Raw genomic sequence first — 19,151 nt, forward strand, 5'->3', positions numbered from 1 at the left:
CCATCACACTACCCCCACACTACTGTTGCTTTGATGTTCTTTTTCTGAAATGCTGTACTACATTTACGCCAGATGTAATGAGACACACACCTTCCAAAAAGCTCAACTTTCACCTCGTCAGTCTATATAATATCCTCCCAAAAGTCTTAGGAATCATTCAGATTTGTTCTTTGGCAAAAGTAAAACCCACCTTTATGTTCTTTTTGGTCAGCAGTGGTTTTCGCCTTGGAACTCTGCCATGGATGCCATTTTTGCCCATTCTTTTCCCTAGTGTTGTGTCATGAACACTGACCTGAACTGAGGCAAGGGAGGCCTGCAGTTCTTTAGCAGTTGTCCTGAGTTCCTTTGGCCTCCCGGATGAGTCATTGCTGTTCTCTTGGGGTAATCTTTGGAGTCCGGCCACTCCTGGGAAGGTTGACCACTGTTCCATGTTCCCTCCACATGGTTCGCTGGAACCATGAAGCTTTAGAAATGAATTGCTTGAACAGGTCTGTAGGTAATCAGGCTTAGGTGTGATCAGTAAAAATTAACCAAAAATTGTGATTAGCCACAATTAATTCATTATTTAACAACGGGGAGGGTCATTACTTTTTTACACAGGGCCAGGTAACATTGAATAGCTCCCCCCCCCTTAATAAATGAATTCACCATTTAAAAACAGCATTTTAAGTTCACTTGGGTTATATTTGTCTGTTATTCACATTTGTTTGATGATCTTAAACAAAGTGGGGAAACTATGCAAAAACATAGGAGTTTGAGAAGGGGGCCAATACCTTTTTACGTCACTGTAGATGAACAAAGATCCATTATTTATGTAGTAAATGAATAAAATTCATTATAATTGGCTAATTTCCCACAGCACACATGATGATCTCTCACGGCACACTAATGTGCCTTGGCACAGTGGTTGGAAATCACTGATGTTTGAAAGAGCAAAAATAAATGTGTTCAAGTCTCCTTTTTTTCTGTCCTGTTTGACTGTTAGGCCAAGCAAAATGGAGGACTGTAAACAAGATGAGAAAAGTAACTCCTTATATATCTAGAACAATGACACATTAGATATGAGTGTTGTATGGGGCAGTAGTGCTACACGCTGTGAGGGAAGGACAGGACAAGGATAGGAGAGGAAGCATGCAGGACAAGGGTCGTGAACCCAGCTGTACAACGGAAGTGTGGTGGCTATGTAAATTAAAAATGTCTACTGGACCAGAGTATGAGTGAGGGGATACCCAAGAAATTTGCATATTCATGAGTTATTTGTCACAAGAAGTGAGAGTTCCCACATCCAGAGAAAAAGTCTCAGGGGTGTGTGCCTGCGGACCCATGAAAGTGAATTGACACCGTTTCGCATGCACAATGACTGACAGAAGTGTCCTGTAATTGTTCGTCTTCAAAGCATCGTGTCACAAAACCTGTGCAATCATTGTTTTCGTACTGCCAATCAGTGATTACCTTGCAAGAACGACAAACCCGTCATCTGTGCTTGCCTTGGATTTATTTGAATTTAAATGAAGCAACTCCAGAGGTCACATATTATATTTTCATAGCTTTTCTATGTGCCAGAGTTGCTCTTTTTCTGAAAAAAAAAAAAAAAAATAAATGACCAAAAAAATTGTCTCCACAATTCTACCAAAAGTACTTGTTCAGCAGCTGTGTCACCTCTTCCTCCTCCTCGAGGATGCAGGCGTGAGGAGGTAACACATAGAGACACGGCACGTTTATTGGTATGGGCCTTTTTAAACTCAAAGGTCATTCAAAGTGAGAGACGAGTCAAATCTTCGCTGGACCAGGACAGCTTTTATGTTCTCGGGTAGTCTATCGGGGCGCGTGTGTCCGTGACAACACCATCAAGTCTGTCAGTGCGTCGCAGCCGAGATGTTCCAGCGAGGCCCTAACTTGTGTCACTTTTCTTACCCTGGGTGTGTGGTAAAAGGCCTCAAGAGTGCACGGAAAAGAGAGCAGCCTCTTGCTTGTAAGTTTGAAGGAGAGCGATACAAAATTGGCTGCATTAAGGCTGAATAATGTCATTGGAGGAGGTGTAATCTCATATTTTGTGTTGATTTACGGGTTTAAGAAGCAGTGGAGATTGGTGACATTTTCATCGCATCATCTTACGATTGACAAAACAATGACATATCTGGACAACCCTCATCAAAAGGGCTTTAATATGACACAATCTGGTTTTTCTCCGGGTACTCCGGTTTCCTCCCACATCCCAAAAACAAGCATGGTAGGTTAATTGAAAGCTCTAAATTATCCCTAGATGGGAATGTGAGTGTGAATGGTTGTTTGTCTATATGCACCCTGCGATTGGCTGATGACCAGTTCAGGGTGTATCAAGCCTCTCTGTTCGCTGAAATAGGCACCAGCACACCCTAGATGGCTGGAGTGAACACTTTCTTCCAGAAGAGGTAGGAACATAGGGTGACCTATAATAGCAGAGGTAAAAGCACACAGGTGGATTACATCTTGTGCAGACTATGTAATCTGAAGGAAGTTACTAAAGATAAGGTAGTGGTAGGGGAGAGTGTGGTGAGACAGCATAGGATGGTGGTGTGTAAGATGTCTCTGGTGGTGAGGAGGAAGATTAAGAAGAAAAAGGCAGATCAGAGAACTATGTGGTGGAAGCTGAGAAAGGAAGAGTGTTGTGCGGCTTTTCGAGTAGAGGTGAGACAGACTCCTGGTGGACAGGAATCATGAATGAGAGGGGTGGAGGGGGAAGGAGTGAGTTAGCCAGGGTGGAGGACTTGAAATACTTGCGGTCAACAGTCCAGAGCAATGGTGAGTGTGGTCAGGAAGTGAAGAAACGGATCCAAGCTGGGTGGAACGGGTGGAGGAAGATGTCAGGTGTGTTATGTGACAGAAGAGTCTCTGCTAGGATGAAGGGCAAAGTTTATAAGACAGCGGTGAGGCAAGCCATGATGTACGGATTAGAGACAGTGGCACTGAAGAGACAACAGGAAGGAGAGCTGGAGGTGGCAGAAATGAGGATGTTGAGGTTCTCTCTAGGAGGGACCAGATTGGATCGGATTACAAATGAGCTCATCAGAGGGATGGCCAAGGTTAGATGGTTTGGACACGTCCAGAGGAGAAATAGTGAGTATATTGGTAGAAGGATGATGAGGATGGAGCTGCCAGGCAAGAGAGCTTGAGGAAGATCAAAGAGAAGGTTGATGGATGTCGTGAGGGAAGACAAGAGGGCAGTTGGTGTTCGAGAGGAGGATGCAGGAGATAGGCTTACATGGAAAAGTATAACGGGACAAAACCAAAAGGAAAAGAAGAAGACTCAATGGAGGGTTTGTGTAAAATTATTTTTCACATTGTTACTAGTTATCAGAGGTGGGTAGAGTAGCCATATTGTACTATATTGTACTCAAGTAAGAGTACTGTTGAAGTAACAGTACTCTTACTTGAATAATATGACTCAATGAAAAACTACTCAAGTAAAGAGTAACTAGTGAGTAACTTTTAGATTTTTATTTATTTTTTAATTAGAGCATGAACATCAAATAAAATAAAAAAAAATAATATATGGGAGCCGACATACACCTGCCACATTTACATTTTTAACTGGCCAAAAACCAATAACATGCATTGGGGCCTACAGAAACATTATTTGCTTTATTCACTTCAATGACTTCATGAAGAAGCTGTTTGCTGACCAGACTTAGTGACTGTGTGTGTGTGCATGGGCGACACCATAAGACAGGGCTAATGTTGCCATATCCACTGCCAAAACAACAATCGAAACATCTGCAATTTACTGCGAGGTGTTTTCTCAAGTTAGAAGTGGGCTGAAATATTCAAGTTTGGCCAGTGACAAAACTGCGCTGCATGTTAAAGATGTTGTTGGACAACTGGTTAGCACATCTGCCGCACAATTCTGAGGATCGGGGTTCAAATCCCGGCCCCGCCTGCGTGGGTTTTCTCTGGGTACTCCCGTTTCTTCCCACATTCCATAAAAATGCGTGGTAGGTTTATTGTCTACTCTAAATTGTCTGTAGGTGTGAATGTGAATGGTTGTTTGTTTCTATGTGCCCTGCGATTGGCTGGCAACCAGTTCAGGGCGTACCCCGCCTCTCGCCCGAAGATAACTGGGATAGGCTCCAACACGCCTGCGACCCTAGTGAGGATAAGCGGTACAGAAGATGGATGGATGGATGCAGTCATTTTGATTGGCTCGCAAAGGCTATGTGCCCGGTCATGTGCCTTGTGTCGTCTGATTGGTGAATTGGAGTCAAATGACACTAGTGACCAGGTTGGATTGGCGCAGCGGGCGCCCTATACGGAAGTCGACGAAGGAGTCTAAAAATAGGCGCGCACACGCAAGAAAGAAAAGTAAATAAAAATAGCGAACAGCATGTTGATCATTGTAACGGAGTAAAAGTATCGCTCCTTCTTCACATAAATACTCAAGTAAAAGTTAAAAATACGGTGCATTTAAAGTACTCTGCCAAGTACAGTTTATCGAAAATGTTACTTGAGTAAATGCAACGGAGTAAATGTAGCGTGTTACTACCCAGCTCTGCTAGTTATTCGTCTCAACTGCCAAAAAAGTTATTGAGCAGTGTGGTTATCAACCACAAAGGATTAAGAAACAAGGATTGAATGGTCATTAAATCACATCAGACTTAGATATATTGACAAAATAATTGAAGATTTGGAAAGCCTTTATCCATATCTTTAATCTGAGGTATTACGGTACTCAGTGGGGGTTTGTTGAAAAGTAATCTTTGCCTTTGTTACTGTTTATTGCTATTAGCAATTGCCTCTGAAACATAATCAGCTGAGTGGCTGAAGGTATTTTTGGTCATTGTCATCCTCTGAGGGTATGTTGACAAAGTAAAAATGGAAAACCCTTATCAGGACCTTTGATTTGATGTGCCTTGTTGCAAATACATTTTTTGACCTTGTTACTGGTGACCTATGTCCTCAAGGCTCTAAACCACAGAACCCACAATGTCAGTGCCAAGTGATTTTGTGCCTAAGATACTGGCTAGAATATATACATTGTCATTAATGTTATGAGATATGCACATTAAGGGAGAAGGGCTCCGTTAGCAGTTGAGTGGAAACAAGCAGCCATTTAATAGCCATTTAACTGCTCTTGCAAACATGTGCCGTTTATTTATTCACCTCTTTAGTTTTCTGGCGGCTAGACAACACAATGGCAATCGAAAGCACACAAAACAAGGAGATTAAGGCATTAGAGGGTAGATAAGGAGTTTGCGTTTTCTTTTATGACAGCGAGATTAATGAAGGCTGTTTATGGCCATCCGTAATTACAGTCGCAGTGTCCTTGCTGAAGGGCCACTTCACTTTGATTTTAGTCTCACAGAAGTGCAGAGATGCCAGATAAATGAAACAATAATTCATTGTCACATTTAAATATGCTTTTAATTTACAAGTTCATAAATGTACATACTGTAGTAAAGTATTCCCCCACTATATCTACCATGCCCCAGCTTAATCACAGGTCTTTTATTGTGGAATTAATTTCTTTGTCTCTGGCGGCAATCCCCACCATATCGCTGAAATATGCGCTTAATAGTGATTTTTTTAAAGGGTTCTTACACTATACAATGGTGCCTTGATTCACGAGTGTCCCAATTTAGGACTTAGTTATACAGTGAATCCCTGCTATCCACGGGGGATAAGGACATGCCCTGCTTCGAATAGCAAAAATCCACAAATAATTGACAAGCCCCCTAAACCAATTTGTAATTACATATAAATGCCAAAAGATGGTGGCAAAGCACTTAAAACGGAGAGGACCATAAAGCAGGGGTGTCAAACTCATTTTTGTTTTGGGGCAACTTTTTAGTTTCCCTCTGAGGGCCATTACGACTGTGAAACCATATAAATGTTTAGTCACCTCATCATATTATTACATATACACAACAAATTGATGGATAACTAGTTTGCTTGCAATATCTGAACATTATTTATTAACATGACAATTGAAAATTTTGGTACAGATTTTTGCAGGAATCATGGAAGTTGACGCATATGATATGCTTTCACGGGCCACATCTGGCCCCTTGGCCTTGAGTTTGACACCCGTGCCATAAATTAGCATCTTCCGAAACGCTTCTCCTCACTAGGGTCATGGCTGTTCTGGTGCCGAGCCCAGCTAATTTGGGGCGAGAGGCGGGATACACCTAACCAGTCGACCACCTTGCCACACGTAAAATATCAACTCCATAAATCTAGAATGTACACAATCATGAACCCATGTTACATATCTGTATTCAGTAGTTTGATTATTCAACACAAACAAATCACCTTCACATGAGGCTCATCAATGTTATTAGCTAGCATACGAGCCTAAATAACATGCGAGCACAAACTGATGTGACATCGTAGGCCACACATGCGGTATTAAGTCATTAAACTCGCCTTTTGGCATTTACACACAATACTAAATGTTAAATAGATAATAAATAAAGGGAATACAGGCAATTTTGACAGCAAAGAAGAGAAGCGTTGGAAAGATTACGTTGGAAATGTAATTGGTTACAATTATGTTACCCCGTTGGAAATAGTATTGATTACATTTTGATGACTTTTCTTAATTTTGAAGGAATGCAACAACAGGAGTGGCACGGTGGACGACTGGTTAGCACATTCACCTTTCAGTTCTGAAGACCGGGGTTCAAATCCGGCCTCGACTGTGTGGAGTTTGCATGTTCTCCCCGTGCCTGCGTGGGTTTTCCTCCCACATCCCAAAAACATGCATGGTAGGCTAATTGAAGACTCTAAATTACCCGTAGGTGTGAATGGTTGTTTCTTTATGTGTCCTGCGATTGGCTGGCGACCAGTTCAGGGCGTACCCCGCCTCTCGCCCAGAGTCACCTGGGATTGGCTCAAGCACGTCTGCAAACCGAGTGAGGATAAGCGGTATGGAAAATGGATGGATGGATGGATGACAACCCAGTGAATGTTCCATTAAAAAAAGTCTAAAATTGAAAAGATGAAACTGTTCAAAAGTCAATGTTCTTTTATGTGTTCAAAAGGGTAACCACGAGTGTCTAAGCTTTTCAAAATATCAGACAAACTAATAGATTGCACCACAAGGTGGCGCTTTGAAGTCATATTTGGAAAAGTATGTCATGTTTGAGACTACAATGGCACATGACCAGAGAAAGCCAATCACAAGCGGCAGCTTTACATGAAAAATGATATGAAAAAAAAAAAATCAGGTTTTGCGGCTATTTTTCAAATGTAACTAAAATCTATCTAAAAAAAAAAAGTGCCATGGAAATTTCCAAAAAGAACTTATTTCCACATTTTTTCCCAGTAATGGATTACAATTACAAATATTTTGTAATTATGTAATCTCGTTATATGTAATTATTTACTCCTCAACACAGAAAAAGACTACACTGGCTTTTACAAACAACATCAGGAGTGAAGCAGAATCATACTTTCATTTTTGACAGTGCATGTAAGGACTGCCAACAAAACAGCACAGCTCAAATACAGATGGAAAAACAACTCTGGCAATGAATCCTAATAACAACACTGAGATTCCACCAGATGGTGTCAAAGCAGGGCGTCACGGTGGCTGACTGGTTAGAGCGTCAGCCTCACAGATCTGAGGATCCGGGTTCAATCCCCGGCCCCGCCTGTGTGGAGTTTGCATGTTCTCCTCGTGCCTGCGTGGGTTTTCTCCGGGTACTCCGGTTTCCTCCCACATCCCAAAAACATACATGAATTGGAGACTCTAAATTGCCCGTAGGCATGACTGTGAGTGCGAATGGTTGTTTGTTCCTATGTGCCCTGCGATTGGCTGGCAACCAGTTCAGGGTGTACCCCGCCTCCTGCCCGATGACAGCTGGGATAGGCTCCAGCACGCCCTGCGACCCTAGTGAGGAGAAGCGGCTCAGAAAATGGATGGATGGATGGTGTCAAAGCAACTTGTATTGCGTTGGCCTGAGCACAAAAGCAGCGATTTGTTTGGATTTTGTGAATAACGGCGGATCGTATCTATTCTTATCCGTGTAGTACATCGATATAATAAAAAAAAAAAACAGTGAATTCCGTACTGTGCAATATCATGGGGTTCACTCTAACTTTTGAGTTATGAGAGTTACGATTTTTATTTTTTTTCCATGTTTTTGATTTGTGTTGTGTTTTTTGCTTTGTGATACGCCGACGCTTGAGTGAAGTGGGGGTTGGGGGGGGGGGACTCGCTGTCTCAGATCCACTTTCAGTAGTTTATTGACTGGTACAGTCAAAACACACAAATACGTACAAAATGAGAACACTTGCAAGCAGATAGTGTTCACTTAGCCTCACGTCCAGACGCTGGCAGAAACTAACCAGCGTGGCACCTTCCGCTGTACCTGATGCCACACACTAGGCCACGCCCCATTTGAAGGTACACAACGCGGATGCACAGTTGATGTTGTGACTTTCGGCTTGTCACAATGTGCAGTAATTATGCTTGATAACACCAGTTTATTTCTTTAAATTTCCTTTCATTGTTTTCTTGTGTTTTACACAATACAGTGCTGTTCCATTTCCATTTTCTGAGCCGCTTCTCCTCACTAGGGTCGCGGGCGTGCTGGAGCCTATCCCAGCTGTCATCGGGCAGGAGGCGGGGTACACCCTGAACTGGTTGCCAGCCAATCGCAGGGCACATAGAAACAAACAACCATTCGCACTCACAGTCATGCCTACGGGCAATTTAGAGTCTCCAATTAATGCATGTTTTTGGGATGTGGGAGGAAACCGGAGTGCCCGGAGAAAACCCACGCAGGCACGGGGAGAACATGCAAACTCCACACAGGCGGGGACGGGGATTGAACCCCGCACCTCAGAACTGTGAGGCTGACGCTCTAACCAGTCGGCCACCGTGCCGCTACAGTGCTGTTATTTATTCAAAACAAAAACAATGGTGGTGGTTTTTAGGGGCTGTAATTAATTAATGGAATTTACATTCATTTCAATCAAGTAACCTTGATGATAAATGATTTACTTCTCATTGTCTCCAGACTTTTCAGAGCCTCTCATGCTGCCCTCTATGTTGGACCCGGGCCTTTCCAGCAGTGCAGACAGCCCCATGGGCGCCACCCCGCTGGATAACTCGCCCCCCGAGGAGAGCATCGCCATCCTTACTTCCATGGGCTTCCCTCGCACTCACACCATCCAGGCGCTCAAAGCCACGGTCAGTTGCGCACCCACTCTCTGATCATATTGTCGACGTACAAATGCAGTCACTGCGCAATCTAGTGATATCCAATGTAGGAAATATTTATGCGTTCTACCTTTACTTAAGAGGGGTACACATGGATTTTTAGCATCTAAACCAGGGGTTTCAAAGTCATTTTTGTCACTGGCCACTTTGTTGGTACCGTTTCCCTCAGAGGGGCATTATGACCGTGAATCCATATAAATGTTTTAGCGCCTGATCATTGTATTTTATATACACATCAAAATGATGGATAACTACTTTTCAAACCAGAATCAAGAAGAATACTTTGTTAATCTATTTTTCAAGTTACTGTAAAATGTTGTTTGTTAACCAAAAAACAAAATTAAAAATGCTTGCAATATCTCATTATTATTTATTACATATTATGATGTGAAGTTTTGGTACAGATTTTGGCAATAATCATGGAAGTTGACTTAAATTATTTGCTTTCGCTGGCCGCATAAAATGATGTTGCGGGCCGGATGGGACTCCCAGGCTACGAGTTTGACATGGCTGCTATTTGTTTTTTTTAAATTGTTTTATAACCACTTGATACTCTTTTCATCAGAGAGGTGTTGCTTGATGATTAAAATACATTTTTTGTTTTAGCAGTACCGTTATTTGATTTCATATCTATTCAAATTATTAATTGGTGTCTTTTGCTTTAAAGGTCAGAGGACAAAGATGTTAAAAAATGTCTCGATAACTCTAGAACCCGTTTACAAACCACATCCGCCGTTTCGAAGTGATTATATAGCAGATATACAGCAGTTGAAGCGATAAATATGATTCAGAATGCGCTATTGCATCTAGCCCCTTCCGGTCTCCGGCTCTATCTGGCGCTGTGACGTAACACTAGCCAAACATCCTGTTCATTCGGCGTTGTGTGCTGTTGTTCCAAGCTGTTGTTTCCGTCTTTGTATATTTGTTGTCGTATGATTTAGCGATTTCACGATGGCTTATTGTGTGGCATTTGGTTGTACAAATAGTTCAGGCAGTGGCAAGAGTTTTTTGGGGTTTTCCAAGTGAAAAAAGAATATGTGGCCAGTGGATAGGGAAAGTCAATCGACAGGGGAAGAAACGTGGTCAGGTATGGGTGCCTCGCAAGCATTCCAAACTCTGTGCTCATCACTTCGAACCGGCGTGTTTTGAGAAAGACTGAGCAGAAAGCATTGCATATAGAGGTGTAGTTAGGCAGAGGCTGAAACCAGCTGCGGTGCCAACTATTTTTCCTACGGCCATCGGGACCTCAACCGCCAGCAAGATAACTAAATCTTGCAGCCGCCACGGTGCCGCGGTGAAGCGGCGCAGACAAGAGGTGAGGATTTCCTTGTATATACCGACGACTCTATTATGGTTATTATGCACTGGGCAGTCGGGAAAAAAAGACCCATGCAGTACTTTGCAGTACTGTCGTCAGTACTTTTGCTTTGACTTTGTGTGTGTTATAAAGCTACTCGAGCGAGGGGCACACAATATATAGGAATACTGCGTCGTATGTAAAAGCTTGTGCCATGTCACTGAAACAAGTGAGGATACTGGAGCTAGTAAATTATGGATTTAAGGGATGCGCAAAACATACCAGTCTGTTCCGACCTCCTCATCGGCCCAAACGTACGGTTTGACGATGCCAAGTTCAGTTGGGAGCTCCTGTACGTTGAAATCCTCCTCCTTCTCATTTTCCAGCACGTTGCTCGCCATTGCGTATAATGTGTAGCGCGCTGTGCTTGTCAATTGGAACGTCACTTCCGGTAGCCCTTGGGGTGGCTAGAGTAACCGCACCCCGGTGTCTCGAGCTTCAGTTATGTTCGGGGAGTGCTCAATCCATGTAATAGAAACCTAATTTTTAGCTCAACTGTAGTTGACAACTTGCTGGAAATGATGTGCATGTATTACATAACATATAATCAATGCAAATATGAATTTTAACTGACCCCATAACATCTTTGTCCTCTGACCTTTTTCATGTTGTTTCCATGTTCAACTGTATTTTGAGTAACTACTGTATGAATGAATCTTGTAAGTACACTATTAATGTACAGTGTGCTGGACTAATAGATTATTTGTACTGTTGATTATACGTTGACCCCAGGAAGAATAGCAGACTGCTACGGCACAAGCTAATGGGGATGTCTGCGTTTAAAAATACAATAGACACGTTTTCAGAGGCCAACTGGAGAGAGGGCTAACAAATAGGAGGATTTCAAACAAGAAATAGGGTGTATGTCTCCTTTTGGAGACATACACTATAATAAGAAATAGCAATAGTTATAATAGTAACAGATATAATAGAACAATAGTTCCACTGTAATAACAATTCTTAATAACAATAGGGTTGTTACAAAGGCCCTGAAATAGCGACCAGAGAGAACTTGTTTGTCTTCTTGTGCTTCCGGTATGAGTACACAAATAAACACATATTGCTTTTAATTAATGTGAAGCTGGAGGATGGCGCTCAACACTGAATTTATTATTAGCCCAAAATAAGAAGGAGGTACTTTTTTCAACCTCACTGATCTGACTGAGAGCCATAATAAGCCACCAAAACAGTACTACGGTACTTGGATGCACATTCTCCAGGAATCAAACGTCTATTTTGGATCCCCCTAAAAAATATCCTCTGGAGGTGCTTACTGTAAGTGGCGATAGAGATGTGTCACTGCAAATATATTTAGAATAAGATGATTTTGTGAGGGGCTACCGTAAGATAGGTCAGGGGAGGTAAGCGAAAACCACTTCATTAGGTCAATATGCATAATTGAATGAAATCCACTGCAAAAATAGATGATAATGCCTGAGATCGTTAAGGATTATTATTATAGTCGTGTTTTTTTTAAAATTATTTTTGTGGTCATGCTCTTATTTGAATTGGTGAGAAACTGCAGTGCATCATAATGTGCTCAGTCTAAAAGCTTGATAAACATATTGCGCTAAAATACTACAAGCAGATCTCAGTATGATTCATCACATCTGCCTCTCATTTCCGAAGTTCTGTTCCTCGAATCTTGGCTTTGGCCTTCCTGTGTTCGCAAGGGCTCAGGATTGAACCTGCAACTTTCGGGGTGAAAAGACTAAACCTCTACCACCAGCTATGCCTCCCAGTATTATGCATTGAAATTGTACACAACTGCAAAGTACAGAAGACTGAACATGCTGTTAAACTAATACCTCTCAAGACAGACCATTGTCTTCGTAAAGGTTGAATTTTTGGTCAAGCTCTTGAATTGGATTTAATTAGATTGTGCAGGTTGATTTTATTTTCTGAACAGTGATTGTACACATTACTGCACATTTCATAAAAATGAATAAGAGGTTCACAAGATGGGTGAGTGGATGTCTGGATGGGACTTAAAGCAATTTAAAGGGGCAGTAGATTTTAAATGTTTTTTTTTCTTCGTCTTAAAGAACAATAACCTTGAGAGAGCGCTCGACTGGATCTTCACCCACCCGGAGGAGGAGGAGAGCGACGCTCTTTCCAACATGGCAGACACGGAGCCCAATGACAACGCTTTCTCCAATGCCAACTCGCACAGTGACTCCACATTGTCCCCAGACAGGGACACGTCGGGGCCGCGCGTCAAAGATGGACCAGGACGTGAGTGAATGACTTTCTTTTGTCTGCACTATTACATCTCATTGATTTTGTACGAATGCAACGACCGCAAGGAACATTTGAGTCTCATTTTATTATTTGAAAGGAGGATCATTGAGCTTAACCAAGATGTAGTATACACACTGAACCAACTCAGCAGATCTTCACATTTATGTATCTTACCAACCAAACTAATGTGTGTCAGGTCCTATTATATTTGTATTTCTTATATTTGTTAAACTATTTATATAGAGCATATAGATTATTAATCCATCCATCCATCCATCATTGCTCTCATCTTCATTAGGGTCATGAATGAGCTGGGGCCCATCTTAGTTGACTGGGTGAGAGGTGGGGTACACCCTGAACTAGTCACCATTCAGTAGCAGAGCATAGTTATTATTATATAATATTATATTTTTAATTTGCCGGCACGGTGGACGACTTGTTAGAGCGTCAGCCTCACAGTTCTGAGGACCGGGGTTCAATCCCCGGCCCCGCCTGTGTGGAGTTTGCATGTTCTCCCCGTGCCTGTGTGGGTTTTCTCCGGGCACTCCGGTTTCCTCCCACATCCCAAAATGTCTTTTTGCCACCTGTCCCAGCTTTTTTGGAATGTGTTGCAGCCATAAAATTCTAAGTTAATGATTATTTGCTAAAAACAATAAAGTTGATCAGTTTGAACATTAAATATCTTGTCTTTGTGGTGTATTCAATTAAATATAGGTTGAACATGATTTTCAAATCATTGTATTCTGTTTTTATTTATTTTTAACACATCCCAACTTCATTGGAATTGGGGTTGTATTTAGTTTACGGATGTTAAATGTATTCAGCGACGGGGCGACGTTAAGGATTATGTCACAACACAGAATGAACTATCTTCAAATTCAGAAATGGCCAATAAAAACAGAAAGATATTGTACTTAATATTTTCCTGGCGGATGCATTTGGGATTAGCCTTCGAAGTTGGTAATACTGTAGTGAAAAATCAAGTGAAACAGATAATGATTTTAGTCAATTATTTTCCAGAATGAGAGTGCTTAAAGAGGAGGAGGGTATTCATGTGGCACACCTTGAAGCAGGCATCAGGTGCAGGGGGAGATGGGCCTGGCTCAAGTTGGAGGCCAAAACAAAAAAGCAAAGAAATGAGGCAAATTAAATTTGTATCTTAAATTTGTACATCAACGTGTACTTGAGCGGTGTAAATAAATGTTTTTCTGCGTGAAGAAAATGTATTTATTTTTCCTTATTGTACTCTTCAAAGTCTTCCAGATTGCTTAATTTATGTTAAAATAAAAAACTAAATTCTCTGCACTGTTTTTTTTTTGTCACCTTTTTCATGCCTTTGGTGTTTGCATGTCTGCACTGTGTAACACACACACAATGAAATTGTTGACCTTTCCACTGATGCAAATATAAATAAATAAATTAAATAGACAATATAATCTAAATATTTAATCATGTATCCCAACAGTAAGTCATAAAAAACATTAAGATATTTAAATAAAAAAAAAAAAAGATACATTGGGAAGAATGCGGCGGCACAGTGGGCGACTGTTTAGCACATCTGCCTCACAGTTCTGAGGACCGGGGTTCAAATCCTGGCCCCACCTGTGTAGAGTTTGCATGTTCTCCCCGTGCCTGCGTGGGTTTTCTACGGGCACTCCGGTTTCCTCCCACATCCCCAAAACATGTGTGGTAGGTTGATTGAAGACTCTAGATTGCCCATAGGTGCGAATGTGTGTGCGAATGGTTCAGGGTGTACCCCGCCTCCCACACGAAGATAGCTGCGACAGGCTCCAGCAGCCCGCGACCCTAGTGAGGATAAGCTGTAAGGAAAATGCATGGATGGATGGGAAGAATGCTTAGAAACTGTTTTTTTTTTTCATTCTAGATGTTTGAGTAGAGGGCTCTGTAAAGTCAGTATTATTGCTTATAAATGATCAGCAATATTCAAATTTATTTTTTGTTGCCTTTATTCTAAACAGTGTCAATTTCTTACCCCAGGTTATGAGCTCTTCGCCATCATCAGTCACATGGGAGCATCCACAATGTCTGGACACTATGTTTGTCACATTAAAAAGGAAGGAAGGTGAGTTGAAAAACAATGCATTCTTTCTAATGTACTTGTATTGAGTCATTATTATTTTATATTATTATTATTATTTTGTTTTTTACAAAACAGACAGGCTTCTTAATTACAAGAGAAGCCTTTATTTCTTGAGGCATAATAATATTTTATTCTCCTCTCTGTCTGATTTATATAATGCAAGAGGGACTTTAGGCTTATATCAAACTCTAGAATTGATCCAGAAGACCCCACTTCAGTGGCAACAATGCCATCTTTATAAAAAGTCAAGATGGTACAAATTTACAGTCAACTGGTCATTAATGGAGAACTCAGTTCCATCTCTCACAAAAACAACAACAACAACAAAACAACTAATTTTAGAAAGTCAGCTGCCCACTCGATAACTTGCCGAAGCCTCCTTAGGGGCAAAATATTTAAGCGTATTGCGTTGTCGTTGGGTTTATCACAGAATTAATTTAATGAAATAGTTAAAGGAGCCATGTTATGCACTTGTCCCACAGTTTACAATAGCTCCCAGGTGTATTTAATAACATGTCTGTAGCATGCTTTTTTTGGAGCAGGCACCGTGGGTTTAGTTCCCACTCAGTGACGGTGTGAATGTGAGTGCGAATGGTTGTCCGTGTCTATATGTGCCCTGCGACTGACTGGTGACCAGTTCAGGGTGTAGTCCGCCTTTCGCCCGAAGTCAGCTGGGATAGGCTCCAGCGTCCCGCGACCCTAACCAGGATAAGCGGTGTTGAAATGGATGGACGGACTTTCCACATGCTATTTATTGTCTTGATGAAATCAGCCAGCCCTTATCTCGCCTCCCACCTAATGCCAGGCCAATGGCGAGTCCAGATTCCGTTACCATAATGCGGTCTACTGTGTGGACCTGTATGTGGTGTTGCACACACATCGGCAAACACAAATACGCCTCCACCCCCACCGAAACAACAAACAATAATAATAATATAATAATATATGCTCATCAGTAACTTTATATTATCTGGCTACATATGTTGTGTTCGAATAGCTGAAAAGTGAGCGTTATAACACTCCCAACACTGATGTTATTTGTTACGATGGAATTTCGCATTGTTCTTTGACATTAACTCAACAGACTTTCCTAAGGCAAAGCTACACTGCCACGACAAAGTCAGAAATTGAGTCACTTGAATATCAAGGTGCCACTGTACTCGGTTGTGCATTTGTATACACACAATAATATGTCAAGTTCCATAATAATAATCTCTTTTTAAATAGCGCATGATATGATGTCACGTGTGCCTCTTTGTGCAGGTGGGTGATCTACAATGACCACAAAGTGTGTTTATCAGAAAGGCCTCCAAAGGACTTGGGCTACATCTACTTTTACCATCGACTGTCAAGCAGTTAAAGTTAGCACCCATTAGCACCCCCCAAACCCCGCCCCCCCTCCCCCAACCAATGAACAACTGTCATCCATCCTGGGAGAATGGCTCCCAACGGTACCAACAGCCTCAGTGGTAACCATGGAAATATCACTTCAGACCATCTACCTGCCTTAACCACGAGGGCGGTGAGGGAAAGCGATGTGCTCTTTTTGTGCGTTTGTGCTTGTTGTTGTTGGACAGCGGGATGTGTGCAATGTCTGGCGTACTCTACCCCCAAAGACGCGCAACATCATATCTCACTGGTACCCGTTAGATGCCTTCAGATAACGTGTCAGTATTTTCTAAAAGGTACATTTTGTAAATGTATTGCAATATTTCAAGGTAGTGCCAGTGCTTAACACCAACATGGTCTGGGATGTCAAAAATGTGCAATTAGTGCCTTTCTTTTTATTTCAGATAGGTCCTTGAAATTGATATTGTTGGACAGTGGACAAAGCAGACCTTTTTGTGGCCGCATAATAGCTCAACCCTGACGCAATTTAATGTGCTAGTTTGTCACTTTTACCAACAAAAAACTTTTTTTTGTTTTCAAAATTGAAGTATTTTCCTTCACTGAAAGCACTTTTTTTTTTCTTCAATCAATAATATTTTGCACCACATGCCCAAGCAGAGTCTACACTAGCTACACAGAAGTGAATGTGATTGTGATTTAAATGTCAACTCCCATTACTACTGTAAACCCGTGAGAGAACGTCTCTACTATATTGAGGTCCTTGCTACTACACTTTGGGTCTTTTAATACAGAAAGGCAAATGTCTCAGCAGTTAAAAAAAAAAAAAAGAATGTTTTATTCTACGCGCAACTAATTTTTATTTAGTCCTATATATAATCTAATATATATATATATATATATATATCTACATAAATATTATATATATAATAGACGATATTCGTGTCCAAAGCAATATGTACTACAAGCAAACCTACTGGATTGTACAGACCTGCACTGAATGTGTAAACAATAACAACAGAGATTTGTTTTAATACGCACGCACCACGTAGTTAGACTCGAAAATCCACAAGTAATTGATGGTTTGTCATTACATATCAATGCCGCAAGAAAGCATCACTTATGTCAAAGGAAACGCCTCAATTAACCTTAACATACTTTGCAAATAGGCAAATGTTGAACTGTGATTATGCGCCAATTCACTGTACATGAACCGTATTTCCTCAAATGATGGCTTCCGCTCTAATAGATGCCATATCCCGAATATTCACCTGGTGCATCCGTGTGGATGAATAAACACTTCAAATAGACACTTCCTTTGTTTACCTCAAGGAAAAAGTAACAGCAGGTAGCTGTAATTACCTTTATTATGACTGATACCAACATGTGTCACAGTAGTAAACACGCACCGCATCTGTAAATCTGAAGTTTAAAGAGAAAGCGAGTGCAGCAAGGTGTTGGGAGAGAAATGTTCCCATTCCGCCTGTTTTACAGGTCGCGGAATGGTGATGGTACAAAGTCATCTTTGGCGGTAGCATTAAAACCATAACAGAGACGGGACGACGTCTGTGTAAAACGGAATGTCGGACTACTGGGACCGGGGTTTGCAATTTCGCAACACTACTTGCACTGACGTGATCACACGTGTCTTATTATCTGATTGCGGGATGTCGTGTTGGCTGTAAAATAAATTTGCCTTCTCACGATAGACACTAGAACTCTCTGCCGTTGGGTAAGTAATAGAAAACTAGATGGCTAAATACGTTACAGTACTTCAAATCCTTCTGCGGATTTTAGCCTGCGCTCATATTCAAGACTTGAGATTCATATTTCTTAAGAGGAAATAGACACCCACATATCACAATACCGGTTAGTGTAGTATCTCAGGTTTCTGACGTGTCTGTCCTTGAGGGCCAATGTAATATTTCAGCAGTGCTTCCCTTCGAACAACGCTGTGCCTACAAGGTCCTTGAGCAAGTTTAAAAACAGTATATCTCAACATAACACCCCTAATCTGTGGAATTCCCGAGGCAGTGAGAAAATGATCAAGCATCTCTACGGAAGTCCCGGCTCGCTTTTGCATCCCCCGTGTCGAATGGAAGGTTCTCATGTGATCAGTGGCCGCCTGGTAAAGTCATCTCGACGGTGTCGAGTGATGAATATCTTCTTATCTTCTGTTGTCATGTAATATTCTGTTAATCTCCAAGCACCCGATCATATTATCGTGAGTGTATGTTTTGTTTGAGTTTTACCCTTCCAGCTGTTGTTCAAGATATGGTTCAATTCGTCTCTACTGTTAGCATGTGCACTAAACGTTAACATTTTAGTTATTTGGATTGCAAGGCTGTACTTTGCTGGGCTTTCTTTTCATGTAACTAAATGTTCAAGTGGTTCTTTGTTGCCTTTTTAGAAACAGATTTGTGCAAATGATTTTAGTTTTCCTCAAGAGATTGTTTTACGTTGACTTTTGAAATGTATGCCTTTATTCAGATATGGCTTAGCCGTATGTGAATAGAGACATGCCAGTATGCTCAATGGCACTGTTTACTTACGATGTTTGGGTAATTTAATAAACAACACTTTGTCCACTCTTGCCTTTTGTTTGGAGTTTTTGGAAAAAGTAATCGGAATTGTTTAAGGCCACATTTACATGGTGGAAAAATGGGATCTCTGTCAATGCAACTCACAGTTCAAACCAACAAAACGGTATGTAACATTGAAGAATTGTATGTACTTATTATTCTTTCCTCCCATGATGTTGCTGCCTGGTGTTGACACATTTATCACAAAAGAATGCAATTAGGACATAAAACACAATTTATAAAATATAGCATGTTGCTATAAGTACAGAAGCAGCACAACTAACTTGAGTTCTCACCTGAAATGGCGACATGGAGCATTTG

At 41.3% G+C, this 19,151-nt stretch overlaps 1 protein-coding gene across 4 annotated transcripts in view; it reads left to right on the forward strand.

The window, feature by feature from the left end:
• The window catches only part of usp13 (ubiquitin specific peptidase 13), a 64,732-nt gene extending 45,896 nt beyond the window's left edge, over nucleotides 1-18,836 (forward strand). For all 4 annotated transcript variants that reach the window (XM_061778974.1, XM_061778975.1, XM_061778973.1 and 1 more), the window contains 4 exons: nucleotides 9,000-9,172; nucleotides 12,605-12,794; nucleotides 14,799-14,883; nucleotides 16,165-18,836. In XM_061778974.1, coding sequence (XP_061634958.1) covers nucleotides 9,000-9,172; nucleotides 12,605-12,794; nucleotides 14,799-14,883; nucleotides 16,165-16,261 — 545 coding nt within the window. In that variant the 3' untranslated portion in view covers nucleotides 16,262-18,836. The remainder of the gene's footprint in view (nucleotides 1-8,999; nucleotides 9,173-12,604; nucleotides 12,795-14,798; nucleotides 14,884-16,164) is intronic.
• Nucleotides 18,837-19,151: the final 315 nt, after the last annotated feature.

Source organism: Phyllopteryx taeniolatus, chromosome 7 (genome assembly GCF_024500385.1).
Source record: "Phyllopteryx taeniolatus isolate TA_2022b chromosome 7, UOR_Ptae_1.2, whole genome shotgun sequence".
Classification (NCBI taxonomy): Eukaryota; Metazoa; Chordata; class Actinopteri; order Syngnathiformes; family Syngnathidae; genus Phyllopteryx; species Phyllopteryx taeniolatus.